A 19426-nucleotide genomic window follows, 5' to 3' on the forward strand; every position below is an offset into this window, starting at 1 on the left:
CTTCTCAAAGCTGTAGTGATCATCACTGGGATCAGGCCTATGAGTGGCAGCTTTACTTTCCAGAAAGCTTAGGTGAGGGAGATTCAGTCTCAAAAACCATCAGAGGGAGGTTCATCTGATACCTGTTCTCCCCACTCTTCCATTTATTCTCCTCCATGTTTGTATATTCTTCTCACCCTAATTTTGGGAAATAGCAAGTTCGAGCCCTTTCTTATTCCTTTCTATATTCGTATATTCTTCTTTTTGTCCTCTCTTCTCTTCAACCTTCACAGCAGAACAAGTCTGCTACTTTTTTCTTCTAAGCTAATTAGTCTTCTAGTACTTTATACTCAGAGCTTTTATTACCCTTTTTTATTTCTTCAAAATTTTCATGTTATCTTTCTGGAAAGTCTACTGTACCTTTGAGTCATTGCTTCTCATTATAGAGTTGGATTTTAAATAATTTTTGGTACTTGCAAGTGTTTTATTTACTCAACTCTCAAATTTGTCACTGAACTGGGGCTTTGTGTTAGAGCCAAGTTCTCTCCCTTTCTGTACTTTCGGGTGGTGTGATTAGTCCTGCTTGGTCTTGCTCTGGGTCTCCAGAGCCTTGTGATGACCTCTGCCTCCTCTGTGATTTGCCCTACCTGGGTCTTTGAGGCTCAGGATGCTGGATCTTCAGGGCTTCTGTGGTATCTCACTGTTAGGGAATTTAGAACTCTTGGGACTATCCAGTACTAATCTAGGTTTGAGCCCTACACCACAGTCTCACTCATCTTTGGTCATGTAGCTCCTCTTCTGGGCTTCTGAGGTCCCCACCCTGGGGCTTCCTCAGGGGAACGAACCCTCTGCCCTTGTTTCCGGTCACAGCACCTTGGAGGCACCTGGTCTGGTCATAGTGATACTTCCCATGGGCTTCTCTCACTTTTTTTTTTCAAGTAATTCTGGGGTAGAAGATGTCACTGTAGTTTCTCTTTGGATTTCTCAATCATTATTGCATATGGTGTGAACATCAGTGTTTTATTGGAGTAGGTATTAGGGATCTAGGAAGTCTTCTCCTGGCAAAACCGAAAGGAAATCTAGAAATCATTCTTTGTTTTACAGAGAAACAGACTAAGACCCTAGAGAGGGAAAATGACTTTCCCAAGGTCACATTGGCAATAACTCATGGTAGAGATAGGGTTTGAACTGGGGTTCCTTTTACTCCAAATAGAGCACTTTCTCCTTTATACCACACAGTTTAATGTTCAGAGGAGTTAACATCACTGGGGTTCATTCACTGGCATCTTAGCTGATTCATTAATAAAACTGGGAAACATTCTGGTTAGGGCAACATTCTGTGGATGCTGGAGGACCACTTTGTGAAAGATGGATTGAACCAGATGGCCTTTGGTGTCTCTTCTGCCTTTTGAAATTCTGTGATTCTCTGAGTGTTCCTGAATGGGAAAAACTATTTTTAAAAATTGTACGAAGGGATAAAAACCATCCAAGGATTATTTATTGTTTAGAGCCTCGTATGTAGATGGCCAGTGATTGTTCACTGAATTAATAAATAGACGCTGAGAACATTTGCACTTACTCAGAAGGACCCAGCTAGTAGGGATGTTGGAAACACTGCAACCATTGGCATTTGTTTAGTTAAACATGATGAGAGTAGAGTACCAATCCATAGGTGTTATTGAATGCCTTTGTGCTGACATAATGCTTTGGACTTTGGGAGCTAGGGTGGTGTGCATAGTAGTTTCACCTCTTTCCTAAACTTCATATCGAGTGATGGAGTTGACACATTAAATAACAACTACGTTACAAAACTATGTTGTAGCTTAGGGATTTGGAGCAGGAAGGGAGTAGAATGACTTGGAAGAACATTTCATAAAGTTTCAGCTTATGGAACTAAGAGTGAGCTTTGAAGTACATGTAGATTTAGTTTAGGCAAAATTTAAGAGAGGGTATTTTAACAGGGAGGTGTATAAGCAAGGGCATGAACAAACATGGTGTGTTTTGGAACAGAGAAGAGACTACTCTGATGAAAGTGGAGGATGTATTTTAGGGAGCAGTAGAAATAAGGTGGAATTAATTAATTTGGGGCTGGAATTTGAAAAGCTTTGAAAATCAATCTGGAATAGCTTTTGAAAACCCAGAGTCACTTCCATCTCTCAGTGAGGCACCAAAGAAAACTCTCATAGTGTATCTTGAATAAATAGTTACTGGTTTCTCCATTTAGTTCCTTTTTTATAGAGAATTTGACTGCTCTAGAAAGAAGGCTTCTTAACTTGAAGTCGCTGAATTTTTTTTTTAATTTTGATAACTGTTTTTCAACATAGTAAGTTTTTTTTTTTGTAATTTTGTGTATTTAAAAACATTCTGAGAAAGGGTCCCTTATTTCCCAGATTGCCAGAGGGTCCATGATATAATAAAGGTTATATACCCCTGGTCTGGAATATGGCCCTTTATATAGATTATACATATATTGATAACTCCCTAAATACCTTTGTCACCAGTCTATCTAAGAGATTCATGGATTAGGAGTCAGAAAACCTTTGTCTCTTATTAACTACAATACTTGGGTAAGTCATTTCTCCCATTTTACAGATAAGATAACTGGGGCTGAAAGAGGTTAATCCTTGTACTGCTTACCTCTCAGGGCTCTTGTAGCAGTCAGATGAGAGAACATATGTAAGGTGCTTTGTATTTCTAAAGCACTATGTAAGTATGCTATCATTATTATCATTATCATCGGTTTAAGAGCAGTTTACTCATCTGGCTGAAGTTTTGTAGCTATAAAACTAGATTTGATGGGATTTTGCTAATTAGAATTTATGTAATGATTTATCACTTAATGATAAGAAAAAATTGTTGGTGAAAGGGATATATAGTTGCAAGTCACAATTTTAGATTCTGTAGCAAATGCCTTGGCCTACAGACTCTAATCAGTATGACTGCTTTGATAACTTAATTTTTCATATCCTGCCATGATGGAAAGACTTTTTTCTTAGTACTGAATTGTTCCAAAGATAGACTGTACTTGAACATAATCTGTGTGACTAAAATTAGAGGAAAAAAAACCCAGCATGTAGAAAGGGTATTGAAATGAAAAGATCTGAGTTCAAGACGAGTTCTACTACTGTTATTCTACCTTGAGCAGATCACTTCAACTCTATGCTTCAGTTTCCTTATCTGTAAAATATGGATAATAATACTTGTACTGACTGCCTTCTTTCCTCACAGGGTTGTTTGGGAAATGTTTTGTAAATCTTAAAGTACTGTATAAATGTAAGCTATTATTATTTCTTTGAAGCAAAAAAGTGTAATTAAGTATACATTGAAAAATTACACCAATTAAAGGCTGTATTTATACTTGCCTAGAAATAGACTCAATGACTCTTGCATAAAGATTAGCATCAATGTTAAGGCTAATGAATGTTTTCATTCACAGCAACTCTAGAAGACTGTCTGCTAAGGCAAGGAGAGGTTGGATCTAAGTTGGTAGTGAGAATTCCATGCAGAAGTAATGGGTTCTGGGAATATCGAAGTATATAGGTCATAGGAAGCATGATATAGTGGAAGGAACACCTGAAGGACCTCAGTGTAAATCTCAAGTCTTCCACTTACTCTGTATTTGACTTCAACAAGCTCTCTGGGCCATCATTTCTTTTTCTATTAAGTGAGAGGATTAGGTGGTACCTGTGGTTCCTTTCAACCCAAAATCAGCATAGTGCCTTACATATAGAAGATGCTTAATAAATGTTTGTTGAATTGAATTAAGTCATATCAGGTTTATCGTAAGCCGAATTTGGGGGTAAAAATTGATGGCTATAGTTGGATCTATAAGATATTTGAAGCCTTTGTTTTCATACAAAGGATACACATGATTAAGGGTATGAATTGTGTGCAGCCTAAGTAGAATTGATCCAGCATCATCACTCTTAACTCAGGCCTCCTTTTCTTCCCCCTTCTTTAAGGAACGACCACCAAAATCACCACTATTCCAATGACTTCCAAGCCCAATGTGATTGTTGTACAAAAGACCACAGGAAAAGGAACGACCATTCAAGGCCTCCCGGGCAAAAATGTTGTCACAACATTGCTAAACGCTGGAGTAAGTAAGAGCTTGACCTGCGGGCTCAGCAATCCACCGAGGATCTTAAAGGGCCAGCTATTCAAAATATTTACTTAAAGAAATCAAAACCTCACGATGGCTTGAACTTTTGATTTACCATTGCTGTGCTGTAATAACTATAAAGACTCCACCTACGGATGCCATTTTTCACAGTAATTTCTAAAACCTATTGAATATTTCTATGGTGGCTCTGCAGCAGCCTGCTAGATTGTGAAGCATGGGTCCTTGTTTCACAGGCTTAGCTTGCTTCCAGATGGAGTGTCTAACTGGCTTAACAGCAAGGGAACTATTTCTCAGAGGGCATCTGTGTGCCTATGTGTGATCAGTGGATGCAGGTTTCAGCATATGGGCCCAGGTGGAGGAGGGAGGAGGGCCTGGACTGGGGAAAATGGAATTCTTGAATGACAGAGGCTAGAAGAAACGCATAAATAAGAGATGAAAGAGGGACAGAGATGCAGAGAGATATCAAGAGATAGACAGACACAGCCTCAGAAAGGAGAAAAATGCGTACAGGAAAGAGAGAAACATAGTCCAACAAAGGGGAGAGCCATGAGGAGGCAGCCCTGGCTGGGCCTGAGACCACATCGACTCTGAGCACAGGACTCAGGCCTGCCTATGCCTGTGCTATATTTTAGCAGTCATAATTCCTTTTTAATCCCTAATAGAGACTCATGCTAGTTCATGTGTATAATACTGGAAGAGCTAATGCAATCTTAGTCTTCATGACAGCTAGTATCCAGACTAAGAGAGATGATAGTCTTACAGTGCTTTGTCCTGCTGAGACTACATCTGTGGATTATGTCCAGTCCTGGGCACCATATTAGATCAGTTTTTGACAATGGAATTGACTTTCATAGGAGGTATTGAGCTCTTTAACACTGGAGGTCTTCAAGCAGAGGCTGCTGGAAGACCATTAGGCATATGGGAGAAGATTTCTCTTTAGGTTTGGACTTAATGATCTCTGAGGTCAGCTCTGAGAGTCTGTGATTCCAAGATTTAATTAGCTAGGAGGAGAGATTTAGTTCCATCTTATTATTTACCTTTTTGAGCTAATCCAAAAGGTCAAGTAAATAACAATAAATTCTAGCTTGGTACAAAGAGATGGGCTTAAAGGTTTAGTCTTGAGACAGTGCTTCAATGCTTATTAGCCATAGGTAGAAAGTATAAGGTGGCAGCTTTTTAAAATGGAAAATAAAGAGCTTCTCAGTGAGACAACTAGCAGTGAAGCATTAACTTTATTTTATATCCAAGGAAACTGAGATTATGATTTGTCTGAAACCTCCCAGCAATTGAGGAGAATCAGAATTTAGCCTATACTTTATCTACTAGATTGTCTTACTTATTCTGGACATTCAGATTTTCATAGTAACCAGATTTGTTTTATGCCTAAAGTTTGGGCTAAAAAAAAAAAATAAATCATCAGTATAAAACAGAGAGGGGATAGATAACAGTTTCTGTGAGAAATTCTTGGGAATTTTAGAGTACAGAAAGCTTAAAATGAGTCAGCAGTTTGATTAGTCAGCCAATAAAGCTAAGGTGATGTTAGAAGATATTAATAGAAGTTATAGTGTCCAGGATGAGAAGTGTTATGTTCAGCTCAGGCCCCACACTTTAGGAAGGGCAATGGCATTCTAGATTTCATCCAGAGGAAGATGACCAACATGGTTAAGGGACTAGAAAACCAACATTGTAAGAGGATCACTGAAGGAACTGAGGATATTTATCCTGGAGAAGAGAAGACTTAGGGAAGACATGATCACTGTCAAGTAGTTGAATGGCATTCATGCAACAGAGGGATTAGATTTGTCCTACCTGGCTCTAGAAAGCAAAATTAGGAGCCGTAGATGGAAGTTTCTAAGAGATTTCTACTTGATATGATAAAAGGAAAAACTTGCTCACAATTATAACTATCCTGAAATGGAATACCCTGCCTTGAAAGGTAGTGAATTTCCCCATCCCTGGAGGCCTTATGATGGAAGCTGGCTAACCACTATAGAGAATATAGAGTAAATTCCTGCTCAGGTAGGAGTTATACTGCACATCCCTCTGAGATCCCTGCCAAGTCTGTGTTTCTCTGGCTCAGTTGAGCACTTGAGGAAATACATCAACCCTTTTTGAAAATTTAAAGCAGTCTGGGAGGGATGCTTAACAAAACATTCATTCCTTCATTCTACAAACAGTGACTGAAACTCTACTGTGTGCACACAGGGCCTGTTGGTACTAGGGGATTAGGAAGATACATTTGACACAGGCCCTGATAACAGGTTGCTTATAGCCTAATATAATGAAGCTTTTGTAGTTATATGGATCCAGACATTTGTAATGTGTGAGACTTGGTCCCTCGGTCCCATGACTACTAGGATATGGGGGGCACCATAGATCTTGGAGCTCTTTGTGAGTTCTGTATCTATAGTAGCCACTTGATAGCTGTACTGATAGGCTGCTGTACTAGGAATACTCATTTAACAAATGACTTGGGAGGGACAAGATTAACATCCAGGTGTGACAGGCTTTCCACTAAACATCAAGTTGCCTTGAGTGGTTATAAATGACTCCATATTTGGGTGAGGACCCACCACAACCATAAATAGGTAAGTTTACTCATCTGTAAATGAGTAGATATCTATATACGGACTATATCATATTTGCCTAAAGCTGTTTCTATAAAGGTTGTTCTATGTATATATATATATATGTGTGTGTGTGTGTGTGTATGTGTGAGGGTGAGGGTGGAGGTAGTGGGTGGAAATGCATGGCAAAAATTTTTTGTATTTTTTTTTTAATAACTAGTAACTTGAGCCTCATGCTCAAGCACATTGCTTTTGTTAACCTTTAATCCTACAGCATGTTATAGTGGAAGTTCTAGTTCCATACCTACCACTAATTATTCATGTGACCTTGGCCAAATCTCCAGGCCCTTTTTTGGCCTGTCTTTCTCTCTTTAAATTTAGATGATTGGGCCAGTTGATCTGATGTCATTTCTGACTTCTAAATTCTCTATTCAATAAACACCCTCTGAGTGATTGCTTTATGCCAGTTCATTCAGGGGCCTTAACAGATTTTATCAAAACAGCAGTTTTTGTTCTCATGTTTGCAAGTTAAGAATAAACAAGAAAGTAAAAAAATGAAGGCAAAAGTTAAGACAAACATGATCTGTGATTTCACATTTTTCAGGTTTTTTAATTTTCAAGTAAGAAATTAGTTTGGTATGATTTTCTTGTGCTGAAATCTGAGTGGAATGTGACTTAAGCTGTGAATAATATTGAAACACATTTGACTTTGGTCCACAGAGAGGAAAATGATGACAAGAGGATAGTGGTAAACCCTTTAGCTGTCAGACTTAGAAGGTGCTGTGGACACCCCAGCAGTGACACAAAAGAAGTGCTGCACTGGACATAAAGCCACGAGACTGAGGTTCAGACCCCAGCTCTGGCCTCTGTTTCCTTTTCTATTTACAAAAATAGAAAAGGTACTGTCTTCTTCAGGAATGTTATGAGAAAAACACTATAGACTTTAAAGTGTTATAGTGATGTGTTTTGCTTTTCTTTAGAAGCCACTATATGGCACAGTAGATAAACCAGACCTGGAGTCAAGAAGACCAGAATTCAGATCCAACCTCAGACGCTTCCTAGCTTTGTGACCTGCCTCAGTTTCCTCACCAGTAAAATGGGATAATAATAGCACCTACCTCACAGGGTTGTTGTGAGGATGATTTGAAATAATAATTACAAAGTGTTCAGCACACCACCTGGCACATAATAAATAAGAACTAAATAAATGCTAGATGTTAGTATTATTCTTATTAGCTGTCATTATTTGTAAAGCACTTAGGACTGCCTAACAAATAATAGGTGCTTAGTAAATGCCTGTTTCCTTCCTTCATTGCAGCAGTCCAATGATAACTGTCTGTTCAGTGTATTTTCCTCTTGTGTGGGGAACATTTAGGCAAGGATTTGATTGCTGTCTAATATGCTTTATTACTGGCATGCTGTATAGTATTTTGTGCAGTGTATTTTAATTACTAAAGAGAAAGTAAGGAATTTGTTTTATTTTTTTATATTAAATTGAGACTATTAATTGGGCTATGAATAGTTTTGGACATGTCATTTAGGCATGCTATATAGTGTGATTCCTTTCAGTGCAGAGAAATAGAATAGCACAGAAAACCTGAGTTGTCATTCTAGTTTTGCCATTTATTGTCTCTAGGAATATAGGCAGATAGTTTAACCTCTTTCAGCTCCAGCCTCTTCATCTTTTAAATGGAGTTAATCATACTTGTACAGCTTGTCTAACAGTGTTGTGGTGAGGGCCAAATGAGTCAATTCATATGCAACTATTTTGAAAACTGTTAAGTCTTATATTAATGTATGGGATTAATACCCTTACGAATTCATCCATCAGTAAACAAGCATTTATTAAGCACCTTAAAAATGAGCAGCTAGGTGGTATAGTGTAGGGCTTCTTAAACTTTTTCCAATCATGACCCCTTCAGCACTTCATAAACTGTGGGTCGTGACCCCATATGGGGTCGCTAGTAGATAGTGTACCATATTTGGAATCAGGTCAAGTTCAAATCCTGCTTCAGATGCTTACTAATTGTGTAATCCTGGACAAGTCACCTAACTTCTTTTAGACTCAGGTTACACATCTTTAAAATGGAAATGATAATGGTGTCTTATTCACATGGTTGTTGCGACAATCAAATGAGATTTTATATATCTATATCTCTTTGCAGACCTCAAAGCACTGTAGTGGGTTCCCCAGAAATTTTAGTGCAGTTTTGAGCTTCAGTACCTTAAATAGCATAATATTAAACTGAGATTTCTGAGATATCCTGTATAATGCTTTGAGGTCTGCAAAGAGATTTACATATATTAGCATATGTATATTATTGTATATTGTGCTAACCACTGGGGCAGAAATACACTAATGAAACTGCCCCTGTCTTCAGTTTATATTTGTGCAGTGTATTTTAGAGCTTATATTCTATCCAAATAAAAGAAGAACATCAAGGGTTGAAAGTTCTTTCCTTGCATAGGAGGTTGAATTAGATGTCCCAATATCCTAAGATTTAGAGTCAGACATGACCATGGACATAAGTCACTTGATGCAGTTTTCACTTTAGGGATGAGGACGTGATCTCAGAAGTGAAGGTACTGGGCTAGCGCTCCACAGTTAGGAAGTGCAGAAGTGGGCATTACACCCAGATCTGACTCTAATCAGTGCTCTTTCTACTGCATTGCTATAAGGGTTTGGAAGAAAGTGGTCTCTAAACTGTAGAGCTCTACAGACATGAAAAGTAGTTATCAATAATAAGGTCCTTTCTAACAAGATCCTCTTACTTTGAATGTTTATTTTTTCAACTTGCAACAAATGACTGAGTGCCTGTTATGTGCAAGGCCTATACTTTGGTACTGGAATGCAAAGATTAATCTGAGAGAGCCTCTGCCCATAAGAAGCTTACATTCTAGTAGACGAGATTTTATGTGCAAATTGCTGTCATTCAGAGCAATCTAGTAGTATATAATAGACGTGCAGGCAAGATGCAGGAAGTCTTGAGGAGAGAGGGAGTACTCCTATCAAAGGCATTAGGAAAATCTCCATTAAAAAGGTAGTATTCCAGCAAGAAGGGGTAAGACTTCAACACTGGGGATAGGGAGTGACATGAGAAAGGTTTGGGTTAGAAGTGAGGCAACTTTTGTAGAACTATGTGTAGAACATCGTTGGTCCTAGTGCTGTAGAAAAGACATTGATAAACCAGAGTACATGCAGAGAAAGGTGACTAAGGTGATTGGGGACTCAAGACCATGACCTAGAAAAATCAATTGAAGGAACTGGGAATGTTTGATCTGGAGAAGAGACAAGGGAGACATGGTAACTGTCTTCAAGCATTTGAAGGACTGTCCTGTGGAAGAAGGATTAGAGTTGTCCTGATTGGCTCCACAATACAGGACTGAGAGCAATGGGTGGGCGTTACAGAGAGGAAGACTGACTTGATGTGAGGAAATACATCATAACAGAGTTGTCCAAATGTTGAACAGGCTCACCTCACCAGAGGTCTTCAGGCAGAGGCAGAATGATCGCTTGTTGGAGATGCTGTAAAAGGCATTCCTGTGTGAGTTGAGGGGGTGGCGAGGGATCCTATTATACCTTCTAATGGCTGTTCCAACAGTTCTCTCATTCTATGAACACCTTAAAAGCTCTGGTTCAATTCACACTCAATTCAACTCATTAAACATTTTTGAGCACTTACTATGTGCAAGATCCTATGCTAGGCCCTGGGTATACAAAGATATATGTGACCCAGATCCTGCTCCTGAGCATTAATCAGCCGAACTGGATATTGTATTAGCACATGGCAAGGACTGTGTGAAATACAGGCTGAACAGGTAGGTTGGGACCAGATTATGGAAAGTCTTTAATGTCATTGTAACACACTGCACTGTGCCTCATAACATCTTGTCTTTTCCTTTGCTTCCTCTATTAAAGGTTCAAATCTAACATGCAAACTTCGGCTTTGCTCTAGGGAGAAAAGACTATTCAGGCAGTGCCAGCAGGAGCAAAACCGGCTATCATCACTGCTACGAGACCCATCACGAAAATGATCGTGACTCAGCCAAAAGGAATAGGCTCTACGGTTCAGCCAGCAGCTAAAATCATCCCAACAAAAATTGTTTATGGGCAGCAAGGCAAAACACAGGTACATGGGTCACATACTGTGATTTTATTTCTGTTTTCTCTTTTGAGGTCAGAGATATCCAAGAATTCAAAAGTTTCCAGCATATCCAGTGTTCCAACATCTGTATCATAGTGGAAAGAGCACCAGATGTGTTATCAGGACACTGCAGTTCTAATTCTGGGTCTGCTACTTTGTATCATTGAGTCATTCACTTTTCTGTGTCCTGGTTTCCTCATCTGTAAAGTGAACAGGTTGAACTAAATGATTGATCTCTAAGATCCTTTTCAGTTCTGAATCTTTTATCCAAAATAAAAGCAAATTACTTTCAATTGTGGTTGGTCCCACAAGAATCTATATATAATTGTTTATTTTCATAAGGCTGGTATGTCTCAGCACTTTAGATTGGTCCACATATCTTTAGAGATTTGTGTTTTCTGGGATGTGCCCTTGACTAGAAAATGAGGAGTCTCATCCCATTGAAACCAGCTTTGATAGTTGTTGGACTGGTGGTGATGAGGGTATAAATCTTCAGCACCCCCAAAGTAAATTCTTTTCATCTTAATTTTGACCTCAGGTGTAGCCTTACTTCATCTGAAGAATCATGATTTTATCAGTATGAGTATTACTTCAACAAGATGCTAATCTCATCCACAGTCTTTCTAGGTGTTATCCTGGGTTACTGTGACCAGAGATCTACACTGTCACTTCACCTAACAGTGGTTATCCTTTCTTCCCAGAGCTAGACTGAGCCTCCTCTGACAGACACACCATTAACTGTATGGCCAATAATTGAAGCAAGTCCCTTTACCACAATAGAGGATGGTACTTTTTTTTTTAAAGGAAGGCATATTAATGAATACAAACCTGGAAGGTTTCAAAGGCAAATTTGAAAAGAACAGTATCAGGACTGGGTCAAGAGAAGCATGGCAAGTGACATTTACATAGCACTTTACAATTTACAAATCTTGTTTTTACATTATTTCATTTGTACCTTACCACTGCTCAGTGAGTGAGGTAGGTAACACTATCTGTTCTCAACACTTGCAAATAGATTATGTATGTGAACCCAAATAAAACCTCAGTTATTTATATTTTTACTTCAAAAAGATGAGGAAAATAATTATTTAATATATATTATACGTACATATAATGTGTATGCCTGTGTTGATATGTATGAGCACATTGTATACATAGTAATTTAATATCTCTACTCGTGTGTAACTTTGTGGGAAGATACATATATTTTCCTCTGGGTCTATGTATATATGTGTGTTCACACATGACTTAGAGGAAAAAAGACTTGGGATCAAGTTATATATCACGTACTGGCTGTGTGACCCAGAGCAAATTGCTTAATCTTTTCAGGTCCCTTAGCCACTCTCTAAGACCCTCAGTGGCAGAGAAGGTGCTAGCCTGCATTAGTAGAAGGAATTTCTTCACCAAAGTTCTCTATGGCAGTGAAATCATAGGTGCAGTCCCCTTCCCTTAAAATTTAATAAAACAACAGTCAGAGTTTGAGTGTTTCTCTTCTGATTGCTTCCATCTGTGTATTTGTAAAGATTTGTTGCCATTCTTATACATTGGAATGTGAGTGGGTAAATGTCTGGGTGGGTGGATGTGTGGATGTGTACTTTGAATTCTGCTGTCCTTGCTTTGCATCAGTCTATATATCTGCATATTTCTTTGTATTAATATTTTTTTAAGAGAACTTAGTATTCCATTAACATTTAAACACTACAGTTTATTCAGCCACTCACCAATTGTTTGTCATGTAGGTTGATTCAGTTTTTCAGCTTTTAAAAATAGAACAACTACACATATTTCGGTAGTAATAGGTCCTTTTTCCTCTTAGTAACATTAGGCTATGGTCCAAGAATTAGAATTGCTGAATTAAAAAATATTTTAAGTTTTGTAGCTTTTTGGTATGTTGCCAGATTGTATACATTTTTCCCCCAAACTTATTTTTTAATGTATATTTTCTTGTCTTCTCATTTATTTTTTCTTTTAAAGAATATTTTATTTTTTCCAATTCCATTTAATGACAATTTTTAACATTCATTTTTCAATAAAATTTTGAGTTCCAAATTCTCTCCCTCCCCTTCTTAAGACATTTGTCTTCTCATTTAATCAAAAAGTGACACATCCATCCCTTTCATGAAATTTACAAGCATCTCTTATTTATCCTAAAATTATATAAATTTTTTTCATCATCTTCATAGTCTTCTGGTTACTTATTCCTTCTTGTATTTAATCTTTTTATTCACATACTATTTAAGCATATACTATTAGGAAAAAGAACATAGAATGCTAGAGCTAGAAAGTGACCTTAGGACATTAGAAGCCTAGAGCTAGAAGGGACCTGAGAACAAAGAATATTATGGACAGAAGGAATCTTGTGAAATGGTGTGTTGGTACAAGCAGAGATCTTGGAATGTTGAACATTCTAACACATAGCTGTAAGGGATCATCCAGCCTTGTCATTTGACATGTAAGGAAACAGGCGATAGAGGGGATCTGACTGGCCCTTGATCACATAACAGTTAGTAGAAGAATCACATCCAAGTGTCAGCTCAGGAGAAGCAAAACCCTCTCTCATCACTGCTGTGAGACTTGTCAAGAAAATGATCATGACTCAGCTAAAAGGAGTAGGCTCTAAGCTCCTAGTCTTACTGACTACCACCACATATCTGTGCTCTTTTTCTGTTTACTGTGAATATTTTCATACTGGATGAATGATAGAAACAAATTGTAATAATCCTTGTAATGTTTGTTGGGTTTCTGATAATTTATTGGTTCACTACCCTGCTTGGCTTAAAATTAATCCTTTGCAGTTCAAGACTAAGTCTTATTCCATGAGTGTGCTGTTGAGAATCTTGGCTTTATTTTTTTATAAGAGATGTGATACTTGGTAAGCTGGATGTGGGTTTCGATATTTGAAATATAGAATAAGGTATGTTCCCATAGTTTTGTATGAATTATGCACAAAATACCTTAACTACATAGTTTATATTGTTTTAGTTTTATGTCAAAAAAATTCAAGGCTAGCTCAGACTTCTTAAATATGAATTTAGCTCTTTAAATGGCTCTAAAATTACAACTAGGCAGGTTTTTACCTTTCTTCCAGGTTCTCATCAAACCAAAACCAGTGACATTTCAAGCCACAGTTGTTAGTGAGCAAACAAGACAGCTTGTAACGGAAACCTTACAGCAAGCCTCCAGGGTTGCTGAGGCTGGGGCTGCATCTGTTCAGGAGGTGAAAGAAGAACCACAGAGCTATACAGACAGTAGCTCCTCTTCTACTGAATCCTCCCAAAGCTCCCAAGGTAAGAGCTACTTCACTTCCAGTTTCTCCTTTTTAAACTTTAATTTTTAGTCTTAGTGAACTTCAGCTTCCTCAGTTATAAAGTGGGATTACTGCTTTCCCTCTCCAACTCAAAAGCTTGTGAAAACCAAAATGAAGTACTACTGTATATGCTAATAAAAACTGTGTGCATAATTTTTTCAGCTGTTAGATGATAAACAAAAATGGCTTCCACTACTTAAATGCATACAATATTAAAGCTGGTAAAATAGTCCATACTCCTCCTTTTAAAGATGAGACTCCATCTCAGAGAAAGGAGGTGACTGAGAGCATTGCTAGGACCCTGGCTTTTAGCCTTGGGAGTTGTCTGACCATGGGCTTGCCCTTTCACTGAACCTTATTTTCCTTCCTGGTTCAGTGGAGATAGAAAACTTGACATGATCTGTCCTTTAGAGCTGTTTGGAGGAAAGCCTTCTGTGAGTTTTTAATAGCCACCAAAATGAGCTGCTGTTATTCTTTTGGCATTAAGACTCCCTGCTTGAGCTCAGACTGGAACCTAGGTCTTTGGACTACTTGTCCAGTCTTTCCATTAAACCAAAAGCCTGAGAGCACCTTGATGACTGACTTTCAGAGAGATGGGAACTCCTTGAGGTCAGGAACAGGGTTTTTTTTTTTTTCCTCTCCATAATGCTTATTAGCACAGTGCCTGGCACATAATATAAGCACTTAATATGTTCTTGTTGACTAACTGAATTGAGCTGAATTCATAGATTGGTAGAGGTAGGAGGTAATTTACTGAGTCCAACCTCTTCATTTTACAGATGGGAAACTGAGACTCAGAGATTTACTCAAGGTAATATTACAATTTAGTGGCAGAGACAGGATTAGAACCCAGGTTTACTGTCTCTTAGTCCTGGCCTCTTGTCCCACAGTGTAAATTGGTCTTAGCCTTTATCTCACTATTATCATAGTTTTTACCTAAATATTTAAAACTATTTCTTAGAGGTTTTGGGTTTTGGGGTGGGGGCAGGGAGAGCTCAGTCTATTCAGCATGTCTGAATGTTTGATAAGAGGCAAGATCATAGAATGTTAAGATTTGGAAAGGAATCTTAAGAGATCATCTAATCTGCTCCTCCTTACAAATAAACTACATCCCAGAGAAGGGAATGGACTAACTCAGGGTCACAGAGCTAGAAATAATCTATGGGATGTATAATGAATTTAATAAAACTTGTTTTCCTGTCCTGCATTATAATGCTTATCAAGGAACTATGAAATTTCTGACCATATTTTTGACAGGTATTTTATATCTGTTTAGAGCCATGATTCCCAAGCAATTAGTGTTAAATCTGTTTTCTTGCCTGTTTTCGATAATTAAAGAGGAGGATATTAGTAATTAGAATCTCATGCTATTTGAAGTCCTTATTCCTGGATCTGAGGAGGGATAAACCTGACCATGGGTGAGGAGTGACGGAGGAAAATGTTTGACTAAACGTCATAGAAGTGTCAGAAGTCTATATTGACTCCAACTTGCCTCTTGAATCAATTTGAACTCCTAATCAGAACCTTAAAGCCCTTCACCAGCCTCTCACTCCTGCCAATTACCAAAGTTCTCCCAGCTCCACTGTGCCCATGTTTAGATCCTCTGCTCCAGGTATGCAGTGATGTAGTAGAAAAAGGGCCATAAACTTAGAGTCTGGAAATTGAGTTTGAATCCCAGCTCTGCCACTTGCCTTGGGCAATCAGTTCCACTCTCTTGGAGTAGATCAAAAGTGTCAAACATGTGGCCCACAACACTCTAGTATGCCACAGACCATATTAAAATGTAATGGGACAGTATTTAACAAAATAAATAAAACATAATATAGGAAGACATAGATAATATTCCATGTTAAAACTAAGTCATTATGTGGCCTGCAAGGATCCTTATGTACAGATTAATGGCTACCATTTCTATTTGAGTTTGGCACCACAGGATTAGATGATCTCTAGGATCCCTTCTGGCTTTCATTATGTAATCCTAATGGTTTAGTGAGAAGTGCACTGACAGTGGAGTCAGAAGAACTGGAATTGAATCATAGCCCTAACACTTTCTATTTCAATGGGCAAGTTGCATCATTCCTCATCTGTAAAATAAGAAGAATATCCTTCCACTGCCTACTTCATAGGGTTGTGGTAAGAAATGTACTTTGTAAACCTTAAATCACTCTGGAAAATGAGACTTTTTGGATTTGCTTCACTCTACTCATTCTTATTTCTCTTGGAGACATCCCTTTCAACTCCCTCGTGTCTTTCCCCCTCTTCTCTTTTCCAAACCATACATATCCCTTCCTTTAAACCATTGCTGAGTAGTTTCTGGAATATGACGTCTTCCAGGATTTGCTCTACCTGGCTCCACTATTTATTACCTGTTCACAGCTACAATTGGTTGTATGTTTATTTTATGTGATATATAATAGAATGTTAATAATCCAGCAAGTATCTTCTGGATTTTGTTATATGCTGGTATTTAGAAATTACATTCTTATTGTCAGCTGTTTGGCTTCTAAAGCCCTTCATAACTTCCCTCCTTCCCGCCTTTCCAGCCTTCTTACACTGTATGGTGGCCCTGACCTCCTTGTTGTTCTTGAACTCTCATCTCTTGACCGTTTGCTTTTTTATTGGTTGTGCTCCATGCCTGGAATTCTCTTCCTCCTCATCTTTGCCTTCTGGCTTTACTGGCTTCCTACAAGTCCCAGCTAAAATCCCACTTCTTGCAAGAAGCCCTTCAATCCCCCTTAATGCTGGTACGTTCTTTCTGCTGATTATCTCCAACTTATCTTGTATGTGTCTTGTCTTACGTAGTTGTTTACATGTGTTTCCTCCATTAGACTGTGAATCTTTGAGATCAGGGACTATCTTTTTCCTTTCTTTATATCCCCAGTGCCTGGAACACAGGAGGCATTTAATAAGTTCTTGTTAACTTGACTAGCAGACAAGCTTTTTTTCTTATTTTATTTATTTGTGTTTATATTCCCTGCATTTTATTTTTTAATTAGAGAACCATAGTTAGAGAATCTTAGGGTTGGAAGGTACCTCGGAGGTAAGTTAATCCAAACCCTACCTGAAGTGGGACTATCCCTTTGGCTTCACTAGCAGATGGATATCCTAAAGACTGCTAGTTAGACAGAACTCACTATAGCATCTTTGGTAAGGAACCAGTTTGCCTTTATAGTAGAAGCTTTTCTTCTGCAGATAAAATTAAAAGATAAAAAACGTAGGTTTCTTACATGGGAATAAAAAGGAGAGTTTTCTGCCTGCATCTACATACTATATGATCTCAGCCTTTGGAATTGTTGGTTCGGGAATACTCAAACAGATGATTTTCAAATATAAATTTCTCATTTGTAGGTCACTCTTCTACTTGTTAGGAAAATCTCTCTCATGTTTTTTGCTGTCATGGCATTTCAAAATGCTGAGTTACTAATTTTTCTCATGTTTTTGTCAAATTTGCCATCAGTTTGCTGTGCAACCTTGGGCACCTGTATTACATTTTCTTTGGCCTCATTTTCTCCATCTATAAACTGACAGTTTTGGACTGTGATCTCTGAAGTGCCTTCTAGCGCTGACTTTGTGATTCTGTAATAGATTGCTTCTTTGAGATGGTTTGTTTTTCCTATTATTTTCATTGGATCATAAGCCCTCTACAACATAACCCATATTTCCCACTTTTGAAATCTGCCTCAGATAATTCTTTGCTGTGCAGAAGAGCACACAAGCATTCTGAATGATAGGCAGTCGATGTATTCCAGCAAAGTCGGCTGTCAAACTGATTGGTTTAGATGATTATACCTCCCACTAGAGTAGTGCTCTTTTAAAGAACTTTCATATGTATTATTCAATTTTATTCTCACAGCAATTTTTTGAAGGTCTACTAAACTCACCTTATGTGATCTTGAGCAAGTCCTTTTACTTCTGGTTCTCAGTTTCCTTATCTTTAAAACTATAATTATTTGAATTAGGAAGGACAGGGATTGTTATCCCCACTTTATGAATGAAGAAATAGAGATGTATTAATGTATCTTCCCTTGCTTAAGATCACTTAACTAGTAAGTGATAGGGCCACAGTCTTTTACTGGTAATCCTATGTTCATTCTACTGGGGTTTTTTTTGGGGGGGAGGGGGACGCAGAGAGGATAGGGTAAAAAGGAGATTATATTTTTGGTTTGAGAAAGGGATACAGCATAATAGTGGAAAGAACACTAGATCTGATCCAAGAACCAGGGTTTAAATTTTGGCTCTGCTACTTAATACCTGTGTGACCCTGAGCAAATCACTTTCCTTCCCTGGGTCTCACTTTACTCTTTTGTCAAATGAAAGGGATTGGACCAGGTGTATCTCTGAAGTCCAATTTTAGATTATATAATCCTATGATGGCTGGCAGTCTTGTAGAAGACTAAGTATTGTATCAACAGAATCACATATGGCAGTAGTATTATATTCACCAAGTAGTTGAGTTTTCATTCAAAATAATTATCTTATTTTGCAAGTTTGCTGGATCCCTGGATTATTTTCCTTTTTCTAAAAGAGTCCATCCAATTTTCCCCATGATGGCTATCCCTTGATTTCCCACGCACATTCCAGAACATTAGTGACTGCTCTTGTGGGCCAAAAGAGAAGAAAAATTTAGGGCTTACTTCTGGATTATTTCTTGGGATTCAGTAATGGCACCTGACTGTTAAAAGAATAACCAAATAGCTGATTCAGGATGAGACTGAAGACCCATTTCTTCTGTCTGAAGGTACATTTGGCTTTCCTTCTTTGGTTATTGTGTTATATTTAGGCTTGGTGGACCATATATCCATGGCCTTTTGGTTGACCTTAGTGCCCTTGTGTGGCATGGGCAAGGGCATAGCCTGGTTCTGATGTATGAAGAAAGAATACTGGACATGGAGTCAAGAAAACCTGGAGTATGACTCTGTCAAAGTCATTCCATCTCTCTGAGCTTCAGTATGCTCATTTGTAAAATAGGGGTAATAATATTTCATTTACCTACCTCATATGGTTTTATGGGGAAAACACTATAGAAATGTGAGTTGCTGATTTTATTTATTATTATTGAACAAGATTAGACTGATTAGAGAGAGAGCTTGTATCTGCCTTTCATGACAGGGGTATATACTTGCAAAACATGGGTCTGAGATATCTGTGAGCACTCAGATTAGGCTGTCCTACTGTCAGTACTGCAGTTTTCTGTACTGAGATAATCTTAATATTCTCTAAGAGAATTACTAATGAGAGATTAGCCTTGAGCTAGATAGAAATACATGAAAAGATAATAGAGACCTGAGCTTTACTACCTCTGTGG

The 19426-nt window shown here is 38.1% G+C and overlaps 1 protein-coding gene across 7 annotated transcripts in view; it reads left to right on the top strand.

Annotated features, from left to right (window-relative positions):
• Positions 1-19426, top strand: part of EMSY (EMSY transcriptional repressor, BRCA2 interacting) — a 91930-nt gene that overhangs the window by 48847 nt on the left and 23657 nt on the right. For all 7 annotated transcript variants that reach the window (XR_011165008.1, XM_069070884.1, XM_069070888.1 and 4 more), the window contains 3 exons: positions 3942-4078; positions 10626-10799; positions 13903-14101. Coding sequence is in view for 6 of the 7 variants with exons in the window: in XM_069070884.1 (XP_068926985.1) it covers positions 3942-4078; positions 10626-10799; positions 13903-14101 (510 nt within the window). In the remaining variant the exon portion in view is untranslated. The remainder of the gene's footprint in view (positions 1-3941; positions 4079-10625; positions 10800-13902; positions 14102-19426) is intronic.

Source organism: Petaurus breviceps, unplaced genomic scaffold, assembly GCF_028583685.1.
Source record: "Petaurus breviceps papuanus isolate PSGF00001 unplaced genomic scaffold, PetGlider_PUasm1.0 90823, whole genome shotgun sequence".
Classification (NCBI taxonomy): domain Eukaryota; kingdom Metazoa; phylum Chordata; class Mammalia; order Diprotodontia; family Petauridae; genus Petaurus; species Petaurus breviceps.